The 25,870-nt window shown below is 34.0% G+C and overlaps 2 protein-coding genes across 3 annotated transcripts; one reads left to right on the forward strand and one right to left on the reverse strand.

The window, feature by feature from the left end:
* Positions 1 to 1,081: 1,081 nt before the first annotated feature.
* LOC128019060 (tissue-type plasminogen activator) lies at positions 1,082 to 18,277 on the forward strand. 2 transcript variants are annotated; one of them, XM_052605014.1, is made up of 15 exons: positions 1,082 to 1,222; positions 6,143 to 6,229; positions 6,332 to 6,374; positions 7,651 to 7,785; positions 8,224 to 8,334; positions 10,626 to 10,800; positions 11,013 to 11,104; positions 11,182 to 11,356; positions 12,246 to 12,331; positions 13,422 to 13,484; positions 13,573 to 13,780; positions 14,473 to 14,609; positions 15,521 to 15,661; positions 17,063 to 17,211; positions 17,297 to 18,277. In XM_052605014.1, the coding sequence occupies exons 2-15, from the start codon at positions 6,164 to 6,166 to the stop codon at positions 17,456 to 17,458; spliced, it is 1,743 nt and encodes a 580-aa protein (XP_052460974.1). In that variant the 5' UTR covers positions 1,082 to 1,222; positions 6,143 to 6,163; the 3' UTR covers positions 17,459 to 18,277. The 2 variants fall into 2 exon arrangements, with proteins under 2 accessions (XP_052460974.1, XP_052460973.1); XM_052605013.1 differs by lacking the exon at positions 1,082 to 1,222 and adding an exon at positions 5,901 to 5,937.
* Positions 18,278 to 18,393: 116 nt separating this feature from the next.
* On the reverse strand, positions 18,394 to 24,091 carry LOC128019163 (ectonucleotide pyrophosphatase/phosphodiesterase family member 1). The gene is made up of 8 exons (XM_052605216.1): positions 23,968 to 24,091; positions 21,955 to 22,053; positions 21,614 to 21,748; positions 21,400 to 21,441; positions 19,723 to 19,845; positions 19,414 to 19,494; positions 19,223 to 19,293; positions 18,394 to 18,866 (listed from the first exon to the last, which is right to left on the reverse strand). The coding sequence occupies exons 1-8, from the start codon at positions 24,026 to 24,028 to the stop codon at positions 18,777 to 18,779; spliced, it is 702 nt and encodes a 233-aa protein (XP_052461176.1). The 5' UTR covers positions 24,029 to 24,091; the 3' UTR covers positions 18,394 to 18,776.
* Positions 24,092 to 25,870: the final 1,779 nt, after the last annotated feature.

Here is a 25,870-nt window from a genome sequence, read left to right on the forward strand (position 1 = left end):
CCTTGAAAGTAGCTGAAACTTAATAAAACCTAGTATGTATAACAACTAAGTACAGATAACTAATTAAATCTCAGTAAGGTAAACTATTGGATTTTACAGTGTAGTTTGGCATTGTCTTCTAGAATTGTTGGCTCATAGAAAATTGCTCGCTTGCCTATTTATAAAGTTAGTACTGTTTATCTCACAGTATTAGTTTGGGCTTGCAGTTAAATTCAGAGAGAGAGAAAAAAAGCCAAAATAGCCAGTTTATTGTTATTTAACAATAGCCAGATAATTGTCTGTTATTTAGCCAGATAATTGTTATTATCTCGTAATTTTGTCTTTTTCGCTCAGAATTTCGAGAGATATAAACTCAGAATTCAGATTCCGAATTTACAACTCTCGAAATAATCGTTTCATAATAATATCGCGAATGTTTTTTCTAATAAATAGGATAAATAAAATAAGGCTACTTCTTGCCCGTTCCCCACCACCCCCTCACAATTCAGTTTATCCTTCTTTTTTTTTTTTTTTATCACAATTGCCGGTAAATATCACACGATTCAGATTTTTTTTCTCAGAATTGCGAAAAAGTCTGAATTGTGAGATAAAAAGTATACTGAAAAAATTTATTAATTGAATTTACTAAATGTTTTTATGGTAGCTAAGTAGTTACAATCAATTTATTTTAGTGATATTTAAATAAACTAATTTAGTTGAGTAACTTTCAGCTAAATGTGTTTATTTAATTGATTGCAACCACTTACCATAAAAAAATAGTAAATTCAATGAATTTCAATGAGTTAGGCCTATTCATTTTTTTTTTTTTTTGCTTTAAAATAACTGACTCTTGATGTTGTCTAATTCAAGATTCAAGATTTTTATTCGTCACATACAAAATTATATATAGCACATATAACCAGCAGTGAAATGTGAGAAATTATTTCAATGCAATGCGAACATTGAGTATATTTTTCACTTGCCCACATACTTATGTTGAGTATTAGCCTACATCACAGACATGCATGTCATTATACTCACTGATCTCACACACTTATATCGGGCAGTCCTGTCCCTCTCCCCGCCCCGCATCAGCATCACTTCCGAAATAAATACCCCGAGATTCACGAGCTCAGACACACAGACACGGAGGAGATAGATCCGGAGAGACGCTTTATTTCGGATTAAGACGCATTCACGCGCACTGAGGAGGAAGCGGAGTACAGCGCGCTTGTTTCGGGAGGTGAGACGCGAACACACGCGCTATTTCATGCTTAAACAAGTTTCGTTTCACGCGTTTGAGTCCAGAACAGCGCAGTGCTTCAAAACACACAGAGCTGCCTTCCTAGACAGCAGCATTTTTTGGGGGGGCATCACGTTCCGATCCGGAAAACACCTGATGCAGGAAAACATGCATCAGTCATAGTGTGTAGCGAACTGGGATTTGAGACACCACCGAGTACGCATTTATTTAAGTTATATATTCTACAAAATTGCATATTAAATGACTTTTGACAGTTAATATACAGCAAACACGTAAACATTTACAGTAGGCTATTATTTATACTTGTTAAAGGCTCTTAAAATTGATTCATTTCTTGAAATGTAAGTTCATGTATTCAGGTTGATTGAGGATTGAATGATACTACATTTTATACACACACACACACACACACACACACACACACACACACACACACACACACACACACATCATATTTCATATTTCTGGTTACCTATCATTTTAACAGTGCATAACATATGCCAAACTGAGCATTTGTTTAATAAAACCTTACTTACATACAGGTAGGATATAATAGTATACACACTGGGATTTGAGACACTGCCAAAGAATTATGCATTTATTGTACTTGCATATACTACAAACTTGTATAGCATGTGAAATATATATAATACACTGTAAAATTGTACACATGCAATTGTTTCCTTAAGCAGCTATTTATATCCGATTCTTTCAATTACTCATTTTATATTTGTAAATTGAAAGATTGATTCAGTCATATTAATATTAAAAATTTTAATTTTATTTATACATTGTAAAATTTGTAAATGTGAAGTTGTTGCCTTTAAACGTGTGAAAGTGACTTATGATGGAGCAGCTCTGTATATTCAGGTTGATCTGGTTTGGTTTGAGTCAAACGTGTTAATTTAAGTTTAACCTCAAGGAGCACTTTGTATTTTCACAGTTTGTGTATAAAATGCATGTAGAGTTTTGGTTCTGTGCTTGTGATCTGCTTACTCTAGTACACTGCAGTCATCAGACTCTTACAGTACAGACTATAATTCATGTTCACTCCTTCAGACTCGTGTGACGTTAACTTTCAGGAATTTGTTATTCCTCGAATAACTCTCTGCTGTGTGTAAATCCGCTCTTATCTCCTGAGCTACGAAACCGCATGCTTGTGCCGTGAACGTCCAGCACTGTGCGTCTAAAAACGTCATTCGTATGAGAGATACCGTGTGTCACACACACTTTAAGACTGATCCTAATCTAAAGACGGTTGCAGTGTTAACCCACCAGACCAGAATGACTACAAACCGCCTCTGGCTTTTATTAAGATCCCAGTTGTGGTGAATGTTTGCAGTCGGCTCACAGTCAGCACATCTACAGCACGCTCTAATGCATAAGATCTGTGCTTTACAGACACACTGCTGTGTTGGGTGGCTCTTTGCTGGTTTGAGTCAGATTCCTTTTACGCTGCTCATACAGTATCTCACCAGGTCTGCTCGTGCTGACGTTAACATGCTAGTTGTTTTTGCTTCAAATTGCAGGCAGCTTCTCTTATCCTGCGCCGGTTCAGCCCTCGAATTTATCGAACGCTTACAGATGGACAGATGCAGGACAGATAGACAGACTCGTAATGAGGACGCTGTGTGTGTGTGTGTGTGTCTCTTTCTGTGGTGACTCAGCTTCACTCTTTTACAAGCTTTTCAACTCACTCATCACGTTTGCAGCAATCTATTCCTTTATTGTTCTCTCCCACGTGTTTCCGTCTAATAGACAATGGTGCTGTGTTCTGCTTTTAGGGCCAACAGTAAGGATCAGATTTCTCACACACAAATGTGTGCATGTTAATATCAAATGCTGCATGTTCTCCCTTTGCAACATTGAAACAACTTGTTTTTTTCCAGTAAAGACATCCTTAAAACAAGATTTGGGAGGAGTAATTGATACAGGATATTAAGACTTGTTTTGTTACATTTAAAGATTTGTGATGACTATGATTTTTATGCTTAAAATGCTGTGAATTCAAGACTAATGATTCTGCATTAGCTTGTATTCAAGATGCATGTACTGAATGCTTTATAAGTTGTGCAGTGTTAACTCTCAGGTGAATATGTCTCGTTTTAAAGTATGTTTTAGACAGTAAACTGAAAAATTTTTTCTCAAGTTTGAGGATTATATTCGAAGAGAAAATACTTTTACAAAAATAAAATGTTTAAGGATGAATAACTTTGAAGACTTAAGTATGAGGGTGAAATTTTTAGACAAAAACACTCAGGTTTGAGTTTGAAGACGTCTGAAGACAGAAATACTGTTAAGTGCGAAGTTCAAGATGTTCGAAGACTAAAATTGCTCTTAAGCTTGAGATCGAAGAAGTTTGAAGCCTAAAAATACTCAAGATGCTCAAAACTGCTCAAGTTTGAGGTTGAAGTCTGAAGACTAAACTGGTTTTAATGTGAGGTTGAAGAAGTTTAAATACTAAAATACTCTTAAGTTTGAGCTTGAGATGTTTGAAGACGAAAATACTTATGTTTGAAGGTTGAATTTTGCAGTCAGAAATTCTCAAATTTGAAAACTTTGAAAGGTTGAGGCTTAAGTGTATAGACAAAAAACACTTCAGGTTTGAGTTTGAAGTCAAAAATACTGTTAAGTTTGACACTCAGGATGTTCGAAGACTAAAAATACTCGTAAGTTTGAGATTAAAGAACTTTAAGGCAAAAATACTCAAGTTTGAGTTTGAAGAAGTTTGAAATGAGGTCAAAGAAATTTAAAGATAGAAATACTTTTAAGTTTGAAGTTCAAGATGTTTTAAGACTAAAAATACTCTTAAGCCTGAGATTGAAGAAGCTTAAAGACAAAATACTCAAGTTTGACAGAGAAGTTTAAAGCCTAAAAGTACTGATGTTTGATATTGAAAAAGTTTATAAACAAAAACTACTTAAGTTTGAGATAATAAAAAATCTCAAGACTTAAAATAGTCAAGTTTGAAGTTTGCAGTCAAAATTATTCAGAATTGTATAGACAAAATAACTAAAGTTTGAGGTTGAAGTCTGAAGACTAAAATACTCTTAAGTTTGAGGCTGAGGAAGTTTAAGACTAAGGTTGTAGGAAAAATACTCTTAAGTTTGAGATCGAAGAAGCTTGAAGACAAAATACTCAAATTTGACAGAGAAGACGTTTGAAGCCTAAAAATCCTGAAGTATGAGGTTGAAAAATCTAAAAACTAATAACAGTCAAGTTTGAAGTTGAAGTTTGCAGTCGAAAATACTCAGAATTTTATCTGCAAACAAAAACTCTGTTTGAGGTTGAGGTCTGAAGACTAAAATGCTCTCAAGGTTGGGGTTTAAGAAGTTTAAAGTCTAAAATACTCTTAAGTTTGATGCTGAGCAAGTTTAAGACTAAGGTTGTAGACAAAATACTCTTAAGTTTGAGGCCGTTGCCTGTCTGTGGTTTTATATGTAAGTGACTCATAAAGAGAGAGTTCATACTGACTCATGAGAGCTGCTGCATATTGTGGATGAGGTCAAATAATAAGGAGAACGGAAGGAAAGGGAGAAGAGAGGGAAAGAGAAAGAAAAGCGGGTGAGGTTTTACAGCTGTATCATTCTGCAGACGCTCGGCTCGCATCAGGTCAGACAGATCCGCTTGTGTTGTTTCTCTTGAGTCTGTGCGTGTGTGTGTGTGTGTGTGTGTGTGTTCTCTCTCTCATGTCAGCTGGGTCCATATGTTTCCTGCACACTATGGTCTCTGTAACGTTTAACGCCCTTTATGAACATGCAACTAACCGCTGCATTAAACTGCACGAGTGCTTACTTTATGTGCATGAGTTTTTGTGTTTGCATTTAACGCCAACGTTGCGGCAGATGTGTTTATTCTGACAAATAAACAAATACAAGTGACTCACACACTGACATATAGTGATCTTGGAAGAATTTGATGAGAAATGAAACGATTCTTGGGGGATTTTCCTATGGAGAAGCATCCGAGAAAGATTTTGATTCACAGTGGTGTTTAAGAGAAGCAGTTGTGACAGGGATTTTTTCCACCTTAATCCGTCAGTGCTGATTGAATAATAATTGTTAAAAATGTATAACCGTTGCGCTGAGGAGTGCTGGAAAAACTGGTTTAAGTTGTAATCTAATAGACACAGTGTGTATTACACTGTTTTTGGATTTTGCCCTTGAAATGTTGATTAAGAGAATAATTTTATTAATGAGTTTTTTTTTACATTAGTTGCATGAATTTCATATACTCTACATGTGTTTTATATCCAAACATATATTAGTATTTAATAGTTTTACATATCAGAAGCACTCCATTGTTCTCTCATGTCACACATATGTTTACAAGACACCCATACACATCCTGTCTGGCTTTATTAGACACACACACACACACACACACACACACACACAATACGGTTACACCTTCTTTGAGCCACTGTGTGTGTGTGTGTGTGTGTGTGTGAGATGTGGCTGTGCATGACTAATTTCTTTCAGAAGCAGAGACTCTTTTCTCTGTTTTGTGGTCATTGTTAGAGTCTCTGTTCCTCAGGGGACGCTCACAATGTCAGACGAAAGAAAAACAGATCATAAAGCCATTAAACCCTTTCTTTGTTTAGACTGAAAAAGGCCAACACATTACCACAAAACTCGGTTTCGAAGTGGAAACAGACTGTCATTGCATTTCTGCTGATGCCATGGCACATTTTTGTTAGTTGGTATTCAATTTATAGTTTTTATTTTTCCATTTAAGATTTAGTGAAATATTTTTAGTACTTCTGTTGAATATTTTCTTTATGTTTCTATTTATGTGTTTTATTGCTTTAGTTCATTTTTTCCATTAAGATATGAAAGAGCATCATATGAGAAATAACATTCTTCCGTGAAATATGTAACAAATCTTTTTGTTTTGCAGAAGAGAAACCTTCAGGTCAACATGAATTTATTACTAAACCTGATGCTGCAGCTTCTAACTGCTCTGCTCTGTGCTGCAGATCCCACAGTAAGTGTGTGTGTGCGTGTGTGTGTGTGTGTGTTTAAGAGAGATGTACAGTAAATGGATTATACAGTATCTAGATTGAACAACATTCTGCATTTCCGACAGGTGCTGAATATCAGACAGAAGAGAGGCACGCGCACATATAGAGGTGAGTTTTATTCTTTTAACTTGAATTGAATTGAAATTTATTTGACAAGTTTATAAAATTGTACAAAATACAAGTATTCCATACACTTTAGAAAAAACTGTCAAGGATAAAAACACAATAAAGCCCTTGGCTTGTTTCCATTGCGGCCCTCGATGTTAAATATAAAGGTTATGTGTACGTGCAGAATAGACAGAACAAACAGTATCTCCTAATCATAATTTATCACATCAATAAAAATCTACTTTTTAACAATATAGTAGAGGTAATTCACCAAAAATACAAATCACAACTGATAATAAACATCCCACTAAATGACTAAAACTTCATCTCTGGATATGTTGCATGTACTGCATGTTTTCCTGCAGTATGTTGTCTATGCATTATGCTAATTTACTTTATGCATGGTATGCATCAGTGGCAAACTCACATGGCCAGAAGAACACATAAATAAATACATTTCCATGTTATTTATCTTATTTTTTTACTTATTTGCTTATTTCTGATTCTGTCCGCTGTCAACATGCAGGAGAGTGGGGAAAATCATAAGAGAGAAAACGCCGATCAGAATTTGTTTAAAGCTATGCATAGTCTAAGCCCCGCCCCTTCCAGCTTTCCTTGACAGTATGAATGATTCACGATTATTGGAATATAATTGATTGTCAGGTTCATCAGCCAATCAAATTGTTCTATTTGTACTTCACTTCAGATAGCAATTGAAAAATACTTTTATATTTCTTATGAGAGGTTTTCTGAAATGTAATCAAGGCTAGAACATGAGTTTAGAAGATGTCTTTAAGATTTAGATTTCGTGTCTATATTAGTCTTTGAAACATCAGTAGCTTGTTTTGGCTGTAAATCTACTAACCTAATGTTTCAGTAGCTTAACAGTAAATTTAAAACGGCTATGATATTGTGTTATATGCTATTATGGCTCCTCTAATAGCTAGCTGTTTTCAAGATGGTAACTGTAAAAGTAATATAGTAATGTTTTAGTATGCTGTACCAAAAATTACCTCAGTATGTTGTTGTCCGTTAGGGGGCGCTATGTACACAGGAAACACATACATGTCACACACTGCATTCAGGACAAACACATCAACACTGTGTCTTCTGCTCTGAATTCTGTATTTCATTATTTTTGTCCTTTCTGTCCTCTCTGTCTTCCCTCATCTGATGTGGAGGAGGAGAAGAAGGCTTGAGTCATTTAATTTGCATCTATCCCGACCACAAGCATGATGTCTTAATTTCTGTGCCATTTTTTGTCTGTGTGTGTCAGACACTTGTGTGGATGCCAATTCGGCCGCGGTCAGAGACATTGGAGCAACATGGCTGCGATGGAAGGATCAGAAAGTTGAATTCTGCCGCTGCGCCACACGGGGACGAGTACGCTGTCATGAGATACCAGTGACCAGTGAGTAATCACACACTCTACCACTGTGTGTGTTTGTGTGTGTGTGTGTCCGCTGGATGAAAAACACAACTTTTGTGCAGCTCCACCAATTTTAATTCAAATCATTAACATTTGAGCGTCTCCTCCCCATGAGTCACTGGCTCAAGCAGATCCAAACTATATTGTCATCCTGCGGTCACAGAAAAATCACTGGAATTAAAAACATGTGTGATTTTATTGGTCCTTATGTTGTAAAATTTGTTATATTTCTAAATATAAAATGATGTTATCATTATGCAAAACCACTTTACACCGAATTCATTGCGTATATTTTGGAAAGACCACAAATGTTCGTAGCACACTTAGAATAGCATTTCTATGCAATCAAATAAATGTTATTTATTGAACTCAGAAATAGTCCACAATAGACACACAGATGTTTATTATTCTGTTTTTCAGAATGTTTTGTGTCTAAGTGTTATAATGGAGGGACGTGTAAAGAAGCTGTTTACTCCGATGACTTCATCTGCCAGTGTCCTCCCGGGTTTACAGGAACACAGTGTGAAATCAGTAAGCCATCAACATTTGACCTTGCAGCAAATACAGCTGGTGATCACTGTTTAGAGGCTTTTTAGTTATACTAATTTTACTTCTATGTTATTTCATTTTTGCTGTGTATTATTAGTTGCTAGAAAATTTGCATTATTATTTGCTAGTATTAGTAGTATAAGTTACAATTTTGTAGTATTATTAATTGCAGTTATAATTAGTATATCTAGTTTAGCCATTTTCAGCATCATTACTTGCTAATAAATTGTGCAACTAATATAACATCATTTTTAGTCATTTTAGTTGCTAGTGTAGTTAGTATAACTTGCTTTTTAGTATCATTAGTTGTTAATAAATTTAGTGTGACTAGTATAACTAGTATTTTAGTACATTACTTGCCAGTAAAATTAACATAAGTAATATTTTTAGTATCATTAGTTCCTAGTAAAATTAGCGTAACTAGTATTATGTACTATTTTTGTAGTATTATATGCTAGGTATGTACTGTTTTTACTAGTAGTACTTGCTAGAAAAGTAATATAATTTACTATTTTAGTACATTAGTATAACTTACTATTAATTACTATTATTAGTTGCTAGCCTGATTAGTATATATAGCGTAACGTTTTGAGTATCATTAATTGCTAATAAATTGTGTAACTAATAACTTATAATTTTTAGTATTATTAATTGCTAGTCTAGTTAGTATAACTAGTATAACTTACTTTTTTAGTATCATTAGTTACTAATAAATTTAGTGTGACTAGTATAACTAGTGTTTTAGTACATTACTTGCAAGCAAAATTAGCATAAGTAGTAAAAAGTTAAAAAAAAATTCAGCATCATTAGTTCCTAGTAAAATCTGCATAACTAGTACTATGTACTAGTTTTGTGGTATTAGTTGCTAGATATGTATTGTTTTTAGTAGTAGTACTTGTCAGAAAATTTAGTATAATTTACTATTTTTAGTATAAAAGTATAACTTTTTGTTAGTATTATTATTTGCTGGTATAAGTAGTATAACTAGTATAACTTACTATTTTGTAGTATTATTATCTGCTAGTATAATTAGTATATCTAATATAACTTTTTAGTATCATTAGTTGCTAATAAATTTAGTGTGACTATTATAACTAGTCTTTTAGTACATTACTTGCAAGTAAAATTTGTAGTAAAACGTAATATCTTTAGTATCATTAGTTCCTAGTAAAATTTGTATAACTTGTATTATGTACTATTTTTGTAGTACTAGTTGCTAGATATGTACTGAGTATAACTTACTATTAGTTAGTATTAGTAGTTGCTAGTATAATTAGTATATTTAGTTCCACCTTTTTAGTATCATTAATTGCTAATAAATTGTGCAACTAATATAACATATATTTTTTTGTATTATTAGTAGCTAGTGTAGTTAGTATAACTTACTTTTTTAGAATCACTAGTTGATATAAGTAGTAAAAATTTATATTTTTTTTATCATTAGTTCCTAGTAAAATTTGCGTAACTAGTACTATGCACTATTTTTGTAGTATTAGTTGCTAAGTATGTATTGTTTTTAGTAGTAGTTCTTGCTAGATAATTAGAATAATTTACTACCTTTTGTATATTAGTATAGCTTACTATTTGTTAGTATTATTATTTTCTGGTACAAGTAGCATAACTAGTATAACTTACTATTTTGTAGTATTATTAGCTGCTAGTATAATTAGTATATGTAGTTTAACCTTTTCAGCATTATTAATTGCTAATAAATTGCGTAACTAATATAACTTATAATTTTTAGTATTATTAGTTGGTAGTGTAGTTAGTATAACTTACTTTTTTAGTGTCATTACTTGCTAACAAATTTAGTGCGACTAGTATAAGTAGCATTTTAGTACATTAATTACCAGTAAAATTACATGAGTAGTAAAACCTTATATTTTTAGTGTCATTAGTTGGAGGTAAAATTAATGTAACTAATATAGCTTGCAATTTTTTTGTATCGATAGCTAGTATAATTAGAGTAACTAGTATAGCTTACTATATTTGTTTATTAATTGCTAGCATTGTAACTTACTAATTGTTATGTTATTAGTTGCTAGTAAAATTTGTGTAACTTATTTTAGTATTATCAATTAGTAGAATAAGTATAACTAGTGTAACTTCGTTTTAAAGATTTACTTTAAACATACACTTTTTAGTAAGATTAGTGGCTCATTGAGATTCACTTTCGCCTTCATACATGTGTAATCATTCAACAAAAGCATGCAATAATTGATGACATGAGCATCAATAAGGCCCATTTAGATGTTTTCTTTTTCTTCTCTCAGATACAGCTGAGCGATGTTCCAGGGGTCAGGGGTCAGGTTACCGTGGCGCCTGGAGCACGAGTGTGTCAGGACTGGAGTGTATTAACTGGAATTCCAGCTCACTCCGAGGGAAGAAGTTCACTGCCGGGAGACCAGAGGCAAACACACTGGGACTGGGAAATCACAACTACTGCAGGTGCACATGCACTTCCTCCTCCAGCCTTTCTTTATTAATGCATGAGATTAAACACTGATGTCATATTGCTCTTCCATGCAATTGAAAAAATTGATTTCACCATGCTTTTAAACCAAAAAAAAAATACTGTTTGCTTTCATGCATTGAGCTGCATTGTGTTGTCGGTGAGTACATTACTAATAATCATGTTTGGGTTGTGTTTTATTCCTCAGGAATCCAGATGGAGACAATAAACCTTGGTGTTACGTTTATAAAAAGGCTCAGGTGTCATGGGAGTTCTGCTCTTTACCGACCTGCGTAATCGGTACAAACACTCAGCACACACAGACATAGATATCCATATCCATATAGTGTGTGCTAATTAGAGCGGTGTCGTTTCAGACCCCTATCTAGAGTGCAGACGCAGATCAGGTCAGACCTACAGAGGGACAAAAGCCGTCTCACGCAGCGGATTGAAGTGTCTGTCGTGGGATTCACCCGCAGTGTCTCGAAAGATCTACAACGCTTGGAGGTCCGACGCCAGAGAGATGGGCATCGGCAGCCACAACTTCTGCAGGTACAACGAAACACACACACATATAGATAGAGAGAGAGAGAGAGAGAGAGAGAGAGAGAGAGAGAGAGATTTTTAAGGCATTACTTTTTTCATCTGCTTTTAAGGATGGAAATTTTTCCTTCATTTTTAAATGGCACAAAACTTGGAGCAACTTAAAAAAAAAGTGCATTTGTGTAAATAGTACAGAGCCCCGCACATGACATGCAAGAAAAAGTAGTAGGCTAAATTTTGTGCACGATTTACTAATTAATTCCCTCAATGTACTAAAATGTGCACACAATTACTATTGCTTTGACCCTCGATTTACTATTTTGTTCATTCGATTTATAAATTGTGCGCATGATTTACTAATTTCTTCCCTCGATTTGCTAAATCATGCACAATATTTAGCAAATCGACGGAATGCAATAGTAATCATGTGCACAAATTTTGTAAATCGTGCACACAATTGATTTTTTCTTGCATGTTATGTTTTGTTATGGCTTTGTAAAAAAGAGCTTGCTTTATGTACAATCGAAATATTATTACACAAAAATCCATCCTCTTTATTTGCATTCTTTCGAACTAACATTTCATGCTTTTGGACACAAAAGTGACCGTTCGACATTGAAAATATTTGTTGAAATTTCAATTGCTGTTGCTGTAGCCTTGCTGTTGTGAAAGGCTATGCATTCACTCACTTTTTTTTATATGTTACATCCTAATTCTGTGGAATTCTTTAGCGTTCTACTTTGGAGTGTAGAAGTTACAGTAGTTATGCCCAGAAGTAGCTTTTAAAATTCTTTACGTGTGGTAAAAACACTGTGAAGTCATATCCTCAGTGTTTCTAAAGCATCAGAAGCCAGGACTGCACACTTCATCTAAAACTTTTGTCTGTTTTCCCTCTCAGGAACCCGGACGGTGACCTCGGCCCCTGGTGTCACGTCTATAAAGGGTCTCAGCTGACCTGGGAACTGTGTGACATCCCTAAGTGCTGTAAGTCTGCTGCGATGACACCTGATCAATATATTAAACACTGATCTATGAGCAGAGATGTGCTTCAGTCTTCAGTCTTAGAGGAGTGTTAGATTTCCTCGCAGAAGGTGTTCTCATTCGTATAACTTCCACTACTTTTGAAGAGAAAAGTTTATAGCTTTACGCATGTATTCCACTGAAATAAAACCATGAGGATTTGAATTTAGTGTTACTTTGGTATCAGAGAGATTCTATTCGATTCTATTTAGTATTTTAATTGTAATGTTTCATTAATTTTATTGTGTGTTTTTATCTTTTCATCAAATATGTCGATAGTTTTAGTTTTTATTTCGGTTTTAGTTATTCTAGTACATCAAGTTAAACTAAGTGAAAACGAGGAATGTTGCTTTGACAACTAGCTGAAACAATGTTACATTTTTCATTTATTATTTCAGTTAATGTTTATTTTTATTTCAAGTAATGAAAATGTTTTTGTTTATGGTTTTCGTTAACAATTCTAACCTTGTTTGGTATGTGCAAAGCTTGAGAAGAATTTAAGACATAAACATTAATACTGTAAATATACTGTAAAAACAATTATTATAATCATTTTTTTATTTTAAAGTAGAATTGAAATTCACAACAGTGATATATTTATATTAGTTTTATAATTAGTTAATAATAATAATAATAATAATAATAATAATAATAAATATTATATGATGATAATGATAATAATAATTTTTATTGTTATTATTGCTTTAACTAAATATTATAAATTAGTGAACAAATAACACAAAATTTAAACAAACAGAAAATAAAATAATTATTGTTATCTTGCTTTAACTAATGTATTATTATTATTATTGTTGTTTTGACTTTTAATAAATAGATAAATCAAATAAAAATGTATTATTATCATGCTTTAATTTTTATTTTTCATTATTATTAATAGTATTTGATTGAACTGGGTTTCTTAAATAACTGTGTGAATGTAATGTGGACTTAATGTGTGCCTCATGTTTTGGTTTTCGATTTAAATCGGTCTTTTAAATTTCTTTTTCTAAAACTGTGTGTGTGCTTTTTTAACCACATTTGTCTTCTTCCACAGCGAGGAAAACTCCATCGATCACCACACTCGGACCACGAGCCCCGATAACATCCAACAATCACGGTGAGACGCTGAAAGACATCGAGACTTTCATATTTCATAAAGAAAACGAAGAGTCTCTGTGACTGTGATCGTTGTCTCTCGTGCTCAGGATCCTGCGGGCAGCGTGCTGAAGCTCCTTCAAACTCTCTGCCCATGTTCAGGATTCGTGGAGGACAGGTCAGTGATATCCGAGAGCATCCGTGGCAAGCCGCCATCACCGTCTATCTGCCACGCGCCAAATCATACAACTTCCTGTGTGGAGGAGTCCTCATCGATTCCTGCTGGATCCTCTCTGCCGCTCACTGCTTCCAGGAGAGGTGTGTGTGTGTGTGTGTCTTGTTTCCTCCATGACGTCAAGAATAAAAAAAATCATGCATGCAATCTGCCGATCACAATCAGATACGGTTAACCATCGTTTATCAGTGCGTGAAGCATTGCACATTCAAGGTACATTATTTAAACCAGGCTTCTTATAGCTAACAAAACTAAAACTACTATTAAAACCACTAAAAAAACTATTTTGTTACTTGAAATAATTGTTAACTGACAAAATAAAATCTAAAAACGTTTTGTTGCAGCGAGTTGCCTTTCGATGTACTAATATAACTAAAACTGGAATAAAAAATAATAAAAACGGTGAGCATATTTCTCCATATTTTTCGATATAAAAAAAATCTAAACATCCTTAGATCAAGATGCATTAACTTTCAATGTAAATATGCTTAATTATTTATGCTTAAAACATGGACAAATATAATATCAGTAGGGTATATGAAAGCTTCCCTTTGTTGATTTTTCAGATTCCACTGAAATAAATTAGTTCTGGTTTTGAGCATAAACTCACTTCATTTAGATTATTTGATTTAAAAAGTAATGGATATTGCATTAGTTTTTATTTTTATTTTAAAGTTTTGCTAATGCAACCCATTGTGTATATTTTTAAATTTAGAGAAGGTACTGATTTATTTTGTTTCCTGAAATATTTTTGTCTTCTGTAATCTGTGTTCAGGTTTGATGAGAAGCGTCTTCGAGTGGTTCTGGGCCGAACCTTCAGGCTCCAGAACTCCAGCAGCGAGCAGATCTTTGACGTGGAGAAATACTGGATTCATGAGCAGTACGACGACGAGACGTATGACAATGACATCGGTGAGTCCTCAGATCAGTCACTGACGAATCACACACACTTCACTAGAATCCTTTCTGGACTCTTACACACACACACACATCAGATCTCAAGATTATCAAGATCGTCTGCTCACAGTCAGCTGCTGTCGTGGACACAGTTATTACGTTTTCACATTTGATATATTTTGTATACATTCGAAAGTTTAAGGTTAGTAAGATTTTTTTTTTTTTTTTACATTTTGAAATAAGTCTCTTCTGCTCATCGAGGCTGCATTTATTTGATCAAAAATACAGTAAAAATCTTAATTTTGTGAAATATTTTTACAATTTCAAAAAGCTGTTTACTATGTGAATATATAGTAAAATGTAATTTATTTCTTCGATCAAAGCTGTATTTTCAGCATCATTCCTCCAGTCTTCACTGTCACATGATCTTCAGAAATCATTCTAAAATGATGATTTTTGATTATCACCAATGTTGGAAATAGTTGTGCTGCCCAGTATTTTTGTGAAAACCATCATATATTTTATTTTTCAGGATTCTTTGATGTTTGAAAGAACAGCACTTATTTGAAACAGAAATATTCTGTAATGTTATAAATGTCTTTACTGTTACTTTTAATCACTTTAATGCGTCCTTGATGAATCCACAAGTAATTTGAGTAAAATCTTACTGACCGGTTTTTTTGAATGGTAGTGTAAATTGATTTAACATTAAAATTCAGACTTTAGAAAAACAATCTATTGCCTAATCCTGAAAGAAGTATGAAATGTGGAATTTGATATGATTTGTAACAGTAGAATATAAGAAAGAGTAGCTCATACCAATAGAGTATATTAGCATGTGACCTGATCATCATTTCAGTATCTGTGAGGTTTTAAATGCCACTTGAGTTGTAAGTGATTTCCTGCCGTGTTCCTCATGTCTTCAGCTCTGCTCAAGTTGAAGAGCGAGTTCGGTATCTGTGCCATTCACTCTCCAGAAGTTCTGCCTGCGTGTTTACCAGAACCACACCTGGCTTTACCGGACTGGACAGAGTGTGAGATCTCTGGCTACGGAAAAGAGGAAGAGTGTAAGATTCATTATCAGACGTACATAACTCGCTGAAAAAAAATATTAATACACTTCAAATTAGAATTTTTAGAAAATCCTTCAGAGAATTTATTTCAGATGCAAAACTGCAAAGGAAATTCATACTTGTTTTCGTTAACTGTCTTTAGTATGAATGTATAAAAATGAAATAAGTGAAAGCATCTGCCAGTTCAGTAAAAAAATACAAATAAAAATGAAATAAGTGTAAAAGCATCTGCCAGTGGAGTAAACGTATTTTATTAAATATCTAAAAAAAATCTAAGCATCTGCCAGTGCAGTAAAAATAAAATAAAATAATTAAAAGCATCTGCCGGTGCAGTAAGAAAAATAAAAAATAAAATACATAAGTGAAAGCATCTGCCAGTGGAGTAAAACATAAAATATAATAAAAATAAGTGAAAACATCTGCCAGTGCAGTAAAAATAAAATAAAAATAAAATACATAATTGAAAGAATCTGCCAGTGCAGTAAAAAATTTAAAATAAAATACATAATTGAAAGAATCTGCCAGTGCAGTAAATTCTTTTTAAAATAAAATACATAAAATACATAATTGAAAGAATCTGCCAGTGCAGTAAAAAATTTAAAATAAAATACATAATTGAAAGCATCTGCCAGTGCAGTAAATTCTTTTTTAAAATAAAATACATAATTGAAAGAATCTGCCAGTGCAGTAAAAAAATTAAAATAAAATACATAATTGAAAGAATCTGCCAGTGCAGTAAAAAATTTAAAATAAAATACATAATTGAAAGCATCTGCCAATGCAGTAAAAAATATATTATATGAAAAAATTAAAACAATTGAAAGCATCTGCCTGGGCAAAAAATAAATAAATAAAATAAAATAAAAAAAATTGTGAAAGCATCTGTGAGTGCTATAAAAATATAAAAATAAAATAATAATAATAATAATAATAATAACAATATTTGAAAGCATCTGCCAGTGCAGTAAAGAAATAAAAAATAAGTGAAAGCATCTGCAAGTTCAGTAAAAATAAAGAAAAATTAAAATTAAAATAAGTGAATACTTGCCAATGCAGTAAAATTATAAATAATAATGAGTGGAAAATTTGCCAGTGCAGCATAATGATATAGATATTTAAGTGAGTCAAATACTAATGTCTGTTTTTTATTTAGTTTTCAAGAGTTGTGATGCAGTGACTGTTTTTTGAGCACGAGAAAAAATTCCCTCTGGGACAATTAAGTACAGCTTCCTAACCTTGAAATATTTGAGATATAACTGAAAAAAAAGAAAAAAAAAAGACTAAGAAGTTTTTTTTTATTTTTCAGTGCTTCTTGATAGCCCAAAAACCCCTGAAGTCACTGAGGGACTGTATGATAATTTGTCTCTTTCTTCTGTCATCGTCTCTCTCTCTCAGTTTCTCCGTTTTACTCGGAGCGAATTAAGCGCGGTCGTGTGCGCTTGTGGCCGCAGGAACGGTGTGTCTCAGAGAAACTGGCCGGCCGTCTGGTCACCCCAAACATGCTGTGCGCCGGAGACACGCGCGGCCTGGACGACGCCTGCAAGGTAACCACACATCCAGCCTCTCTGCTTGCATTACATGAGGGGTTTCTGCTTCTTTAGTGATCGGTTTCTCCTGCTTGCTCTTCAGGGGGATTCCGGCGGTCCTCTGGTGTGTCCTAATAACGGCAGGATGACTCTGATGGGTTTGATCAGCTGGGGGGACGGCTGCGGGAAGAAAGACACGCCGGGCGTTTACACACGTGTCACAAACTTCACAAACTGGATCTCCAGCAAGATGAGAGCGAACTGAGACGCGAACATACATCACTCACACAAAACACAGCCACTGTTGGGTACGAAAATAAGGTGGTGAGGAAAACGCCTCGTATTCGCCTACTGGACTCTACATTTGACCTGCTGAGGGTTTGAGTGGCATTTGAGGAGGAGACGTGGGAATGCAAACTGATGCTGTGAGTCGGTCATTGTATATCATGTTGCACACAGGACAAGAAATCTGAATCCAAAGACTGTTTTTAATTTACAACACACAACGTGGCCTTCAATTTTCACCCTTCAACATGGGAAAGGGTGCACAAGGGAAAACTTTCATGCACAAGATCTTTTAAAAGTACTTCATGTTTTAAAGTGTTAATAGAGAAACGTTTGCTTTGCTTTTTAATAGTGAAGATGTGAGATGGCACTTTTGAATGTTATGTGATGCTTATTAATGCTTGTTGTGATGTTAAATCATAGTTATTTTTAACACTAAACATCTGCTGGGACAGAGGGACATTTATTTTGGTGCTGCGTTGATCCAAACACATTCATTTGTCTGTATTTAATACGACTTGTTCGACTGCGAAATTTCATTAGCAACGCAGATCTAATAGTTAGATAATATTTAACATATTTTACAAAATTTTATATACAGGATCAGCAAGTGCTAAATTATTGTTTTTATACAGTAAATGCTTGTATATTATTTTCGCATGACTTTTTATAAATTGTGAAATGGAAAGTGTTGTTTGTCTTCTGTATGAAAAATACTTCAGATTTAATTATATTTTTTTCCAGCGAGTGTTTTGTGAATTCACACTGAATTACAAAATAAAAGTCATTTGAGAGATTTCAGGAGTCTTGCAGCAAAAACTTATTTCCTTGTGTTTATTTCCTTAAATGAAAACATGCTTAAGTCTGGGAGAATGTCCTAAAAAGTCAGAACTAATTGAAACCGTACGCGATTAAAAATCGAGTGACGACTTTATTTTATAAAGCCGGTTCACACTGGTGCCTGGTCCTGAGGAAGCAGTCTGGTCTAAAATAAGATTGTCTTTTTGTTTCATAATGTGTTTCATAAGAGCTCTTCCTCATAATTTCACTGCGATCATTGTACACAAATCTCAAAAACAGAGAAATGAAAACAATGTTTAAACAGCAGCAGATTCCCTTCCACACAGTTTAAGGAGGTACAAGAGTAACACGAGTAGTTTCCTAACACATTCTTTTCATAGTTTGATTCACACATACACAGAAACACGTACACAACAAATATAATTTTATATAGTAAAAGTTCAGCAGCGGTGAGCACTTATTCACGTCTGTTCCTCTCTCTGACTTCTGAATCAATCCTATGGAGATACCCGTTTAATTTTCGTAACTTTGAAAGAGTAGATGTCAGTATTATTCTCTTTTAACAACTTCTCCAGCACAGTGCCAACCTGAGTGGGGGAAAAAAAGATGACAGGAAGTGAGAAAATAACATATTAACGCTGTGTACCAATTCATAAGATTTACTTTTATGGTTTAGAACAGGAATCAGTCATCTAGGATTTCTGATCAGGCACAGAATAGATACCCTAAAAAAATTATTTCAGCCAAAAGAATCACTATTTGTGACGTATACAATGAAAGAGTACAATGACTGTGAGGTTTGATGCTAGTGATTTGTTTTATAGTTTTTCCAAGCACTGATATACTTTGTTTTACAGTACATACCTACAGCTAAGTATATTTTAGGTACATTATCAAGTATGTGACCTGGACGCAGTCAAACAGTCAGAAACGCTCTTCTTACCTGAAGCAGTGCAGCGTGATGCTCTTCTTCAGGCAAAAACATCTTCACCTTCACCTCCAGAACAGTGAGTGCTGTTAGAAAACATGCAAAATAACAAAACAAATCACATAATTATTTCAGGTTTCACTGTCCTTCACTTGCAACAGTGGTGGTAAAACTTGACCTACACAATGTGTACTACTACTAATTACCTTTGGGTGGAGCTGCAGTGGAGATATGATGGGGAGTTGTAGTGGAGTTGAAGGGTGGAGCTGTAGTTGTGCTATTGAAACCTATAGAGAAAGTCACAGATGCATTGCATGTTTTATCTGAGAGGACTTCATACCGGAATCATCTGACAGCAAATACAAAATTGATTACAGTGATTCTGACTGCAGTGTATCAAGGACAGGATTCTAACTAAACACAATCATCTCACTGTGTTAACATTCTTAAGCCCAAAGAGAGCTTTCGATTCAATTCAACGTCTTTATATCTGCATATACTGTATGTGTTCTTACTGCAGGTGCTGTTGTAGTCGGGACAGCAGTCGTTGAGCATTTTGCAGGACTCGTCACAGAAACATCCTCTGAAACAGTTGTAGTCAAAGCCACTGCAGCACAGAGTCGGATGCGAACATGTTCCTATAGGAGCAGTTCAGATAACACATTAGATGTTGAATCCATCCTCAAAACAGTTAGGTTGCATCTCAATCAGCTCCCAAGCTCAGTAGTCAGTGCACTTTTTAAGAACTGTCTCAATTGCTAAATATTTCTAGTATGGCAAGCCGTTTTAACATTAAATTCTTAAAATGCCCTAGTATCTATTTTGCACTAGTACGTTTTTTTAGCTACTTTTATTTACTTTAGGTACTAATACTTATTTATATGAGACACTACTGCTATTATTTTTAGCACCTAGTGTTTCTTCATGTACTTGTAACTTAAAAAAATACTAATTCACTAGACTCATGTTCATATTTATTAGATACTAGTACTTATTTCAATAGTGACTAGTAACTATTTCAGAACTGTATCTGTCATTCAGATATCAACTATTCAGTACTGACTAGTATGTATTCCAGTAATGACTAATGTCTTTTAAAATATTGCTAGTGAGTGTACATTAGAGACTGGCACTTATTTATTAAACATTGTTACTTTTCATACTACTAAATATTCATTAGGTACTAGTACTTATTTATTAGACACTGGTTTCTTTTGTAATTGTTAGTAGTAACAATTCTTATCTCATGAGTCACAGCTGCTTTTTTACTCATCTTATGTTATGACCAGTTAGAATGGCCACTGTAGAGTTTAGTTAAAAAAGTAAGTACTAGTAATAGTATCTACTGAATAATTACTAGGGGCTTATAATAAATACTAGTATCTAATGATTAAGTATTTGTATCTAATGATTAAGTACTAGTATCTAATATTAAGTACTAGTATCTACAAAATAAGTACTAGTACCTAATGAATAACTAGTCGTATCTTGACTTGTCACTATTGGAATACATAATAGTCAGAAACGAAAGTTGATATCTGAATGACAGATCCCCACAGAAATCAATGGATTTTTTTACATGTTACTAGTAACAACAGAATAATTACAAAACACTTTTGACATAAGTACTAGTGTCTAATGAATAAGTCCTAGTATCTAATACATAGTAACTAATGAACTAGTACTAGTGTCTAATAAAAAGTAAGAATATCTGATTAATATGTATAGTATGTAATAATAAGAACTAGCATCTAATGAATAAATACTAGTATCTTTTAAAAAGTTACCAATACCTAAAGAATATGCACTAGTAGCTAATAAAGCACTAGTATCTAAATAATAAGTACTAGTACCTAATGAAATAGATATAAGTAGCTAAAAAAGTAGTGGTTTTTAAGGATTAAATGTTAAACGGCTTGCCATATTGCATTCCAGTGAAACATTTACTCCCTATATGTCAGAAAAAATAATATCTGCTGTTGTTCATGAATACCAGTAGTAATGTTAGAGTGAGGACATTGTCATGTTGCCGGAAATTGAGTCAGTGACCAAATGTGTAATGATTCCGAGTTTTCAGAATTTTCAGTTATCAGGACATGGATGCATCATTTGAGATCCAATGCAGACTGAATTATCTAGAAAGCTTAAAATAATAATACAAATTCACATATAATAATAAGATTAAAACAAACCTGTTAGTGGCAAAGTGTTGTTTGGGTTTGTGCTGTTTTTTACTATAAAAGGGGAAAGAGGTGAAGATTGATAAGTTTCTTAGTATATTTGCAGTACTTTATCTCTCTTAAAGAGCACTTGATCACAGTAAAGTACATTAAAATAATGTAATACAGAGTAAAACACAATCTGAATACTACAGCTTGTGTCATTTCTGAATCTTTCTGGAAATACCTGTGAGACAGGTGGGTTTGAAATCAGGGCAGCAGTCACGTAATCTCAGACAAGCAACATCACAAAAACAATTCAGACGATGACAGCTGTTGTTCTGTCCAGAGCAGCACAGATCAGGACTCGCACAACTTCCATCTGTCAGAAAAAGATCACCACAGTGAACAAATACAATATATCACAAACACCAGAAAATATATATTCATCAAATCACAGTTTATCACAGATAATAATCAGAAATGTTTCTTGAGCAGCAAATCAGCATATAAGAATGATTTCCTGTGGATTATGTGACAATGAATACAATGTGATTTATTGTACAAATACATGAAAGAAACACTTACGGAGAGGAGCTTGAGTGGTAGTTGTGGTTGTTGCATTGGTCACTCCAGGTCGTGTGGTTACAGGGGTGGAGGTAACATAACTAGTTTGACCAGTCACTTCTGGAAAATCAGAGAGCAAACATGTGGCCAACACATAAACTGAGTATAGGGATAATTGCAAGCTTCTAATGATTTGATTCTAATGACTTTAAATCCTAAGTATGAGATTAGTAAACAAAATTAACTATATCATGCCTCGCATCCAATAAACGCTAAAAAATAAAAGAAAAAGAAAATAGTTGTTTTATGATACTTTTGATTAAGCAAAGTATAAGCTTTTAAATTATGTCAATGATATCACATAATTCAAACAAAACGTTTAGTTTAATCATGTTCGACAGTGAGATCGTTTTACTGTTATTGTAATAGACTGGCCATGACAAAGGAGATCCAACTTCAAGCTTTTATTAATACAGATCGTGGTCAAAACAAGCAGGGTCCAACAGCAGCAAACAACAGTATCTGAGGTGTGACAAAGAGTAATCCAAAAACAGGCAATGACCAGGGCAGGCAGCAAACCATCACAAAAACAATATTACAGTCCATGGTCCAAAACACAGGCAAAGCAAGGCATAAACAAGGCAAACTATGCAAGGTATTCATAGAAAACACTCAGTAACAAACAGTTAAACTAGACTTCCCTATGTAAATTTTTTATTTAATTTAATTTAATTTTTATGTGAGTGTGTTTGTTTGTTGCTTTAATAGTCCCACTGATAGGAAACAGGTGTTGATGCAATCAGTTCCTGGGCAGAGGGTATTATGGGAAATGGAGTCTGGGATACAGTGGGAATGGTCTGGGATGGAGGCCCTTTAATGGAGCTCATGGGCACTTCAGCTGGAGATCGAACATCTTTTTATCTGTACTACAAGTTATACAATAGAATTAAATAAACAAAAATTAACAAAAATTTGGTAATTGTTCATTCGGCTGCAATAAAAGCAGCTTGTGTCACAGACCGTTAGATTTGCCTTAGTACATTTATTGAAGTGCCCACACTTCTGGAAAGGTTAGTATATTGTTAGTATATTGCTAAATATAATGCAAATGTTTGTATACTATGGAAGCTTGTTTTGGTCATATAGTAGTCTCAGCCTCAGATGTCATGCCCATGGACCGTTGGCTAAATGTCTGATGCATAATGGGACACAAAAGTAGAAACACTTAAGGAGTGTCGAAGTCGCCATTGGATTGGTTGAATTCTACAGGATTTCTGCGAGACACGTGTGTCGCGTTTTTTAACGTTCCACCTGGAAAAAAAGATACCGTGGCGCCAAACCACTTCATGAAAGAAGAAAGCCTAGTGTTTACAACTGTGACGATGAGCACTTATCAGGATCAACTAAATGCTGGATTTCCAAAGTATGCGAAATAAGTTTGTGGCATAGAATCTTTAAAATATGTTCTAGATATTTACATACCCATCTGTTATTTTGGAAACATTTCCACACCTCAGAATGTAACAAAGAACAAAACGAACTGTGATTGGTTGTTTGACATGTCAGTCAAACGCCCTCATGGGCGGGCCTCGGCCAATCAAAGCTGCCATACATTCTAGACCTTGAGTCTGAAGGTCTGGCTACAAAAGACTAGTCACATAGTAAAAATAAATAAATAAATACAGTAATTTATTTTTATTTTCACAATTCAGAGAAAAAATAAATCAGAAATGCAATATATAAATAATGAGAATTTATGAAAGATTTATGATATAAAATGCAATGATTATAAAATGCTACAATCACCTATTTTGTTATTACATACACAGTATGCTTGTGAACTGAAATCGTCTGTATCAGTACTCAGCTCTAGTTGTAGTTAGTGCAGGTTTAGGTGGTGTTGTAGTCGGTAAGAGGCAATTGATGTTGTAGTTCTAGTATCCGTAGCCAATCAGTGGAACTAATTCTGTAAATGAAAACTAAAACTAAATTCAAATCTGACACAGATTACAGTGCAGTTGATGTGAATGTTACCTGTGGTCAAGCAGCTGATTGCGGCGAGCAGACAGCCGATGAGTAAAACAGCAGGAGCCATCCTACAGATTCAGTGTGTGTCAGACTCAGACCTAGCTTGTGTTGTTATCGCTGTCTCCGATCGTTTCCTTTTAACCCTTCATGTGTCTGTCCTGCCACCTGACTTCACTCTTACATCAGAGACAAATAAATCAGAATCTGAAATCCTGAAATACTGGATAATTTTACAATGCTGTAAATGTACCTGATGAAGGTTGTTACCAAAATGCAGTCACGCTTGACAATCAACTGTACGTTCAGTTTGCTTTTTAATAGTACAAATATTAGTAAGTGAATACCCTCTGGGCTGTGTTACTCACTGCTTCTACTTTATAATATATTGGTGTAAGAATTACAGAACCTCAGACACTTTGATCTTCCCCTAAGGTCTCAATCAGTGTTGCAAATTTCACTAATCTATTGTTTCAAGCTGTTTTATGTGTGGTCAATACAAAAACTTCAGGTGCGACTGGTAAGGTGGTTTCACTCTTACATCAACAGAACAGGCAAGAATAAACAAATCAAAACCTGTTCTTCTGATGTGGGAGACGTCCCAATGTGACCTTTTGGGTTATGAGATCCCAACTACCAAAAGCTATTTTTACTTTTTCCAACTGATCTGAAGATTTCTTTGTTCTGGTCTGGGTATATAAGCGAAGTGGCAAAACATTACTGGGCTTTCTGTATCCGGAACGAGCCCGTGATAAAAAATTTATTCACACACTCCATACTATGTATTTTTCTAAAAGTCAGATATGCATCTCTTAGATTCATCTTTGAGAAATGTATGTTTTTTATTGAGTTGATATATCTGGATTGGCTGTGCAATTGGCATAATACATATTTACCTGACTGATAATAAATTTTTACATTTGATTGTTACATACCTCATGTAATTTGAAACTTATAAGCTTTAGATTTAAAGCTCCAGGTTCAGACTGAACATTAAAGCAGACTTAAAGCACTGACCCCAGCAAGGATCATGAAGTTCAACGAACAGGAATCTCAAAAATCAAGAAGGTCATTTTAAAGACATCAGGGCTTTCCCTTCCGTGTGAATGAATGAGGAACAAGGAAATCCTTTAGAACAGGGAGTTAACCTGATGTTTATTTACACATTCTTTCCATAGTTTGCTTTATGTCCTGAATATTTAAGACTGGCATTTTTGGACCTCTCATCATCCCTTTATTTATTTCAATAAATAAATATACATATAAAATATCACCAACAAATGTTTGTTCAAGAAAAATTATGGTCTGAAGTGGGTGTGCCTCCAATTGGAAATTCAATTAAAATTAAATTCAATTTGAAATAATCTATATAGCACTTTTCACAATACAGGAAGCAGCTTTACAGAAAATAAAAACTCATTCCATAAAGGCTTTAAAGAACAACACCACCAACAACTTAGCTCAAAGGGGAAATATTTATGATTAATTATAAATATTTATAATTAGTTATAAATATTAAGATTATATCTCAGAATTAACTGTAAAAGAATCAATGAATTGCAATTATTTTAGCATTAACTTTCATTAATAAACCAAACATTATATAATGCTTATTCAGAATTAGAAACATGAGTTAATGTGCTTGTTAATGTTTGCTGATAAATTCAAACGGATCATTATTTAATGTAAGTTAAAATGCATTCAATTATCATTAAACATTCAAATTTGTGTTTTCTTTAAAAACTATATTTGTTTTCTCCTGTTTATTTATGATTCAAGGAATATCATGTTTAATGTTATACTGACGAGTAGTAGACTTATGTGAAAAATTTTTTGCAAACAAAATTACAATCTGTTATGTCTTTAGCAAGCATTCGACTAAACTAAACCAGCTACACAAACTGTATTACAT

Source organism: Carassius gibelio, chromosome A8 (assembly GCF_023724105.1).
Source record: "Carassius gibelio isolate Cgi1373 ecotype wild population from Czech Republic chromosome A8, carGib1.2-hapl.c, whole genome shotgun sequence".
Taxonomy (NCBI): Eukaryota; Metazoa; Chordata; class Actinopteri; order Cypriniformes; family Cyprinidae; genus Carassius; species Carassius gibelio.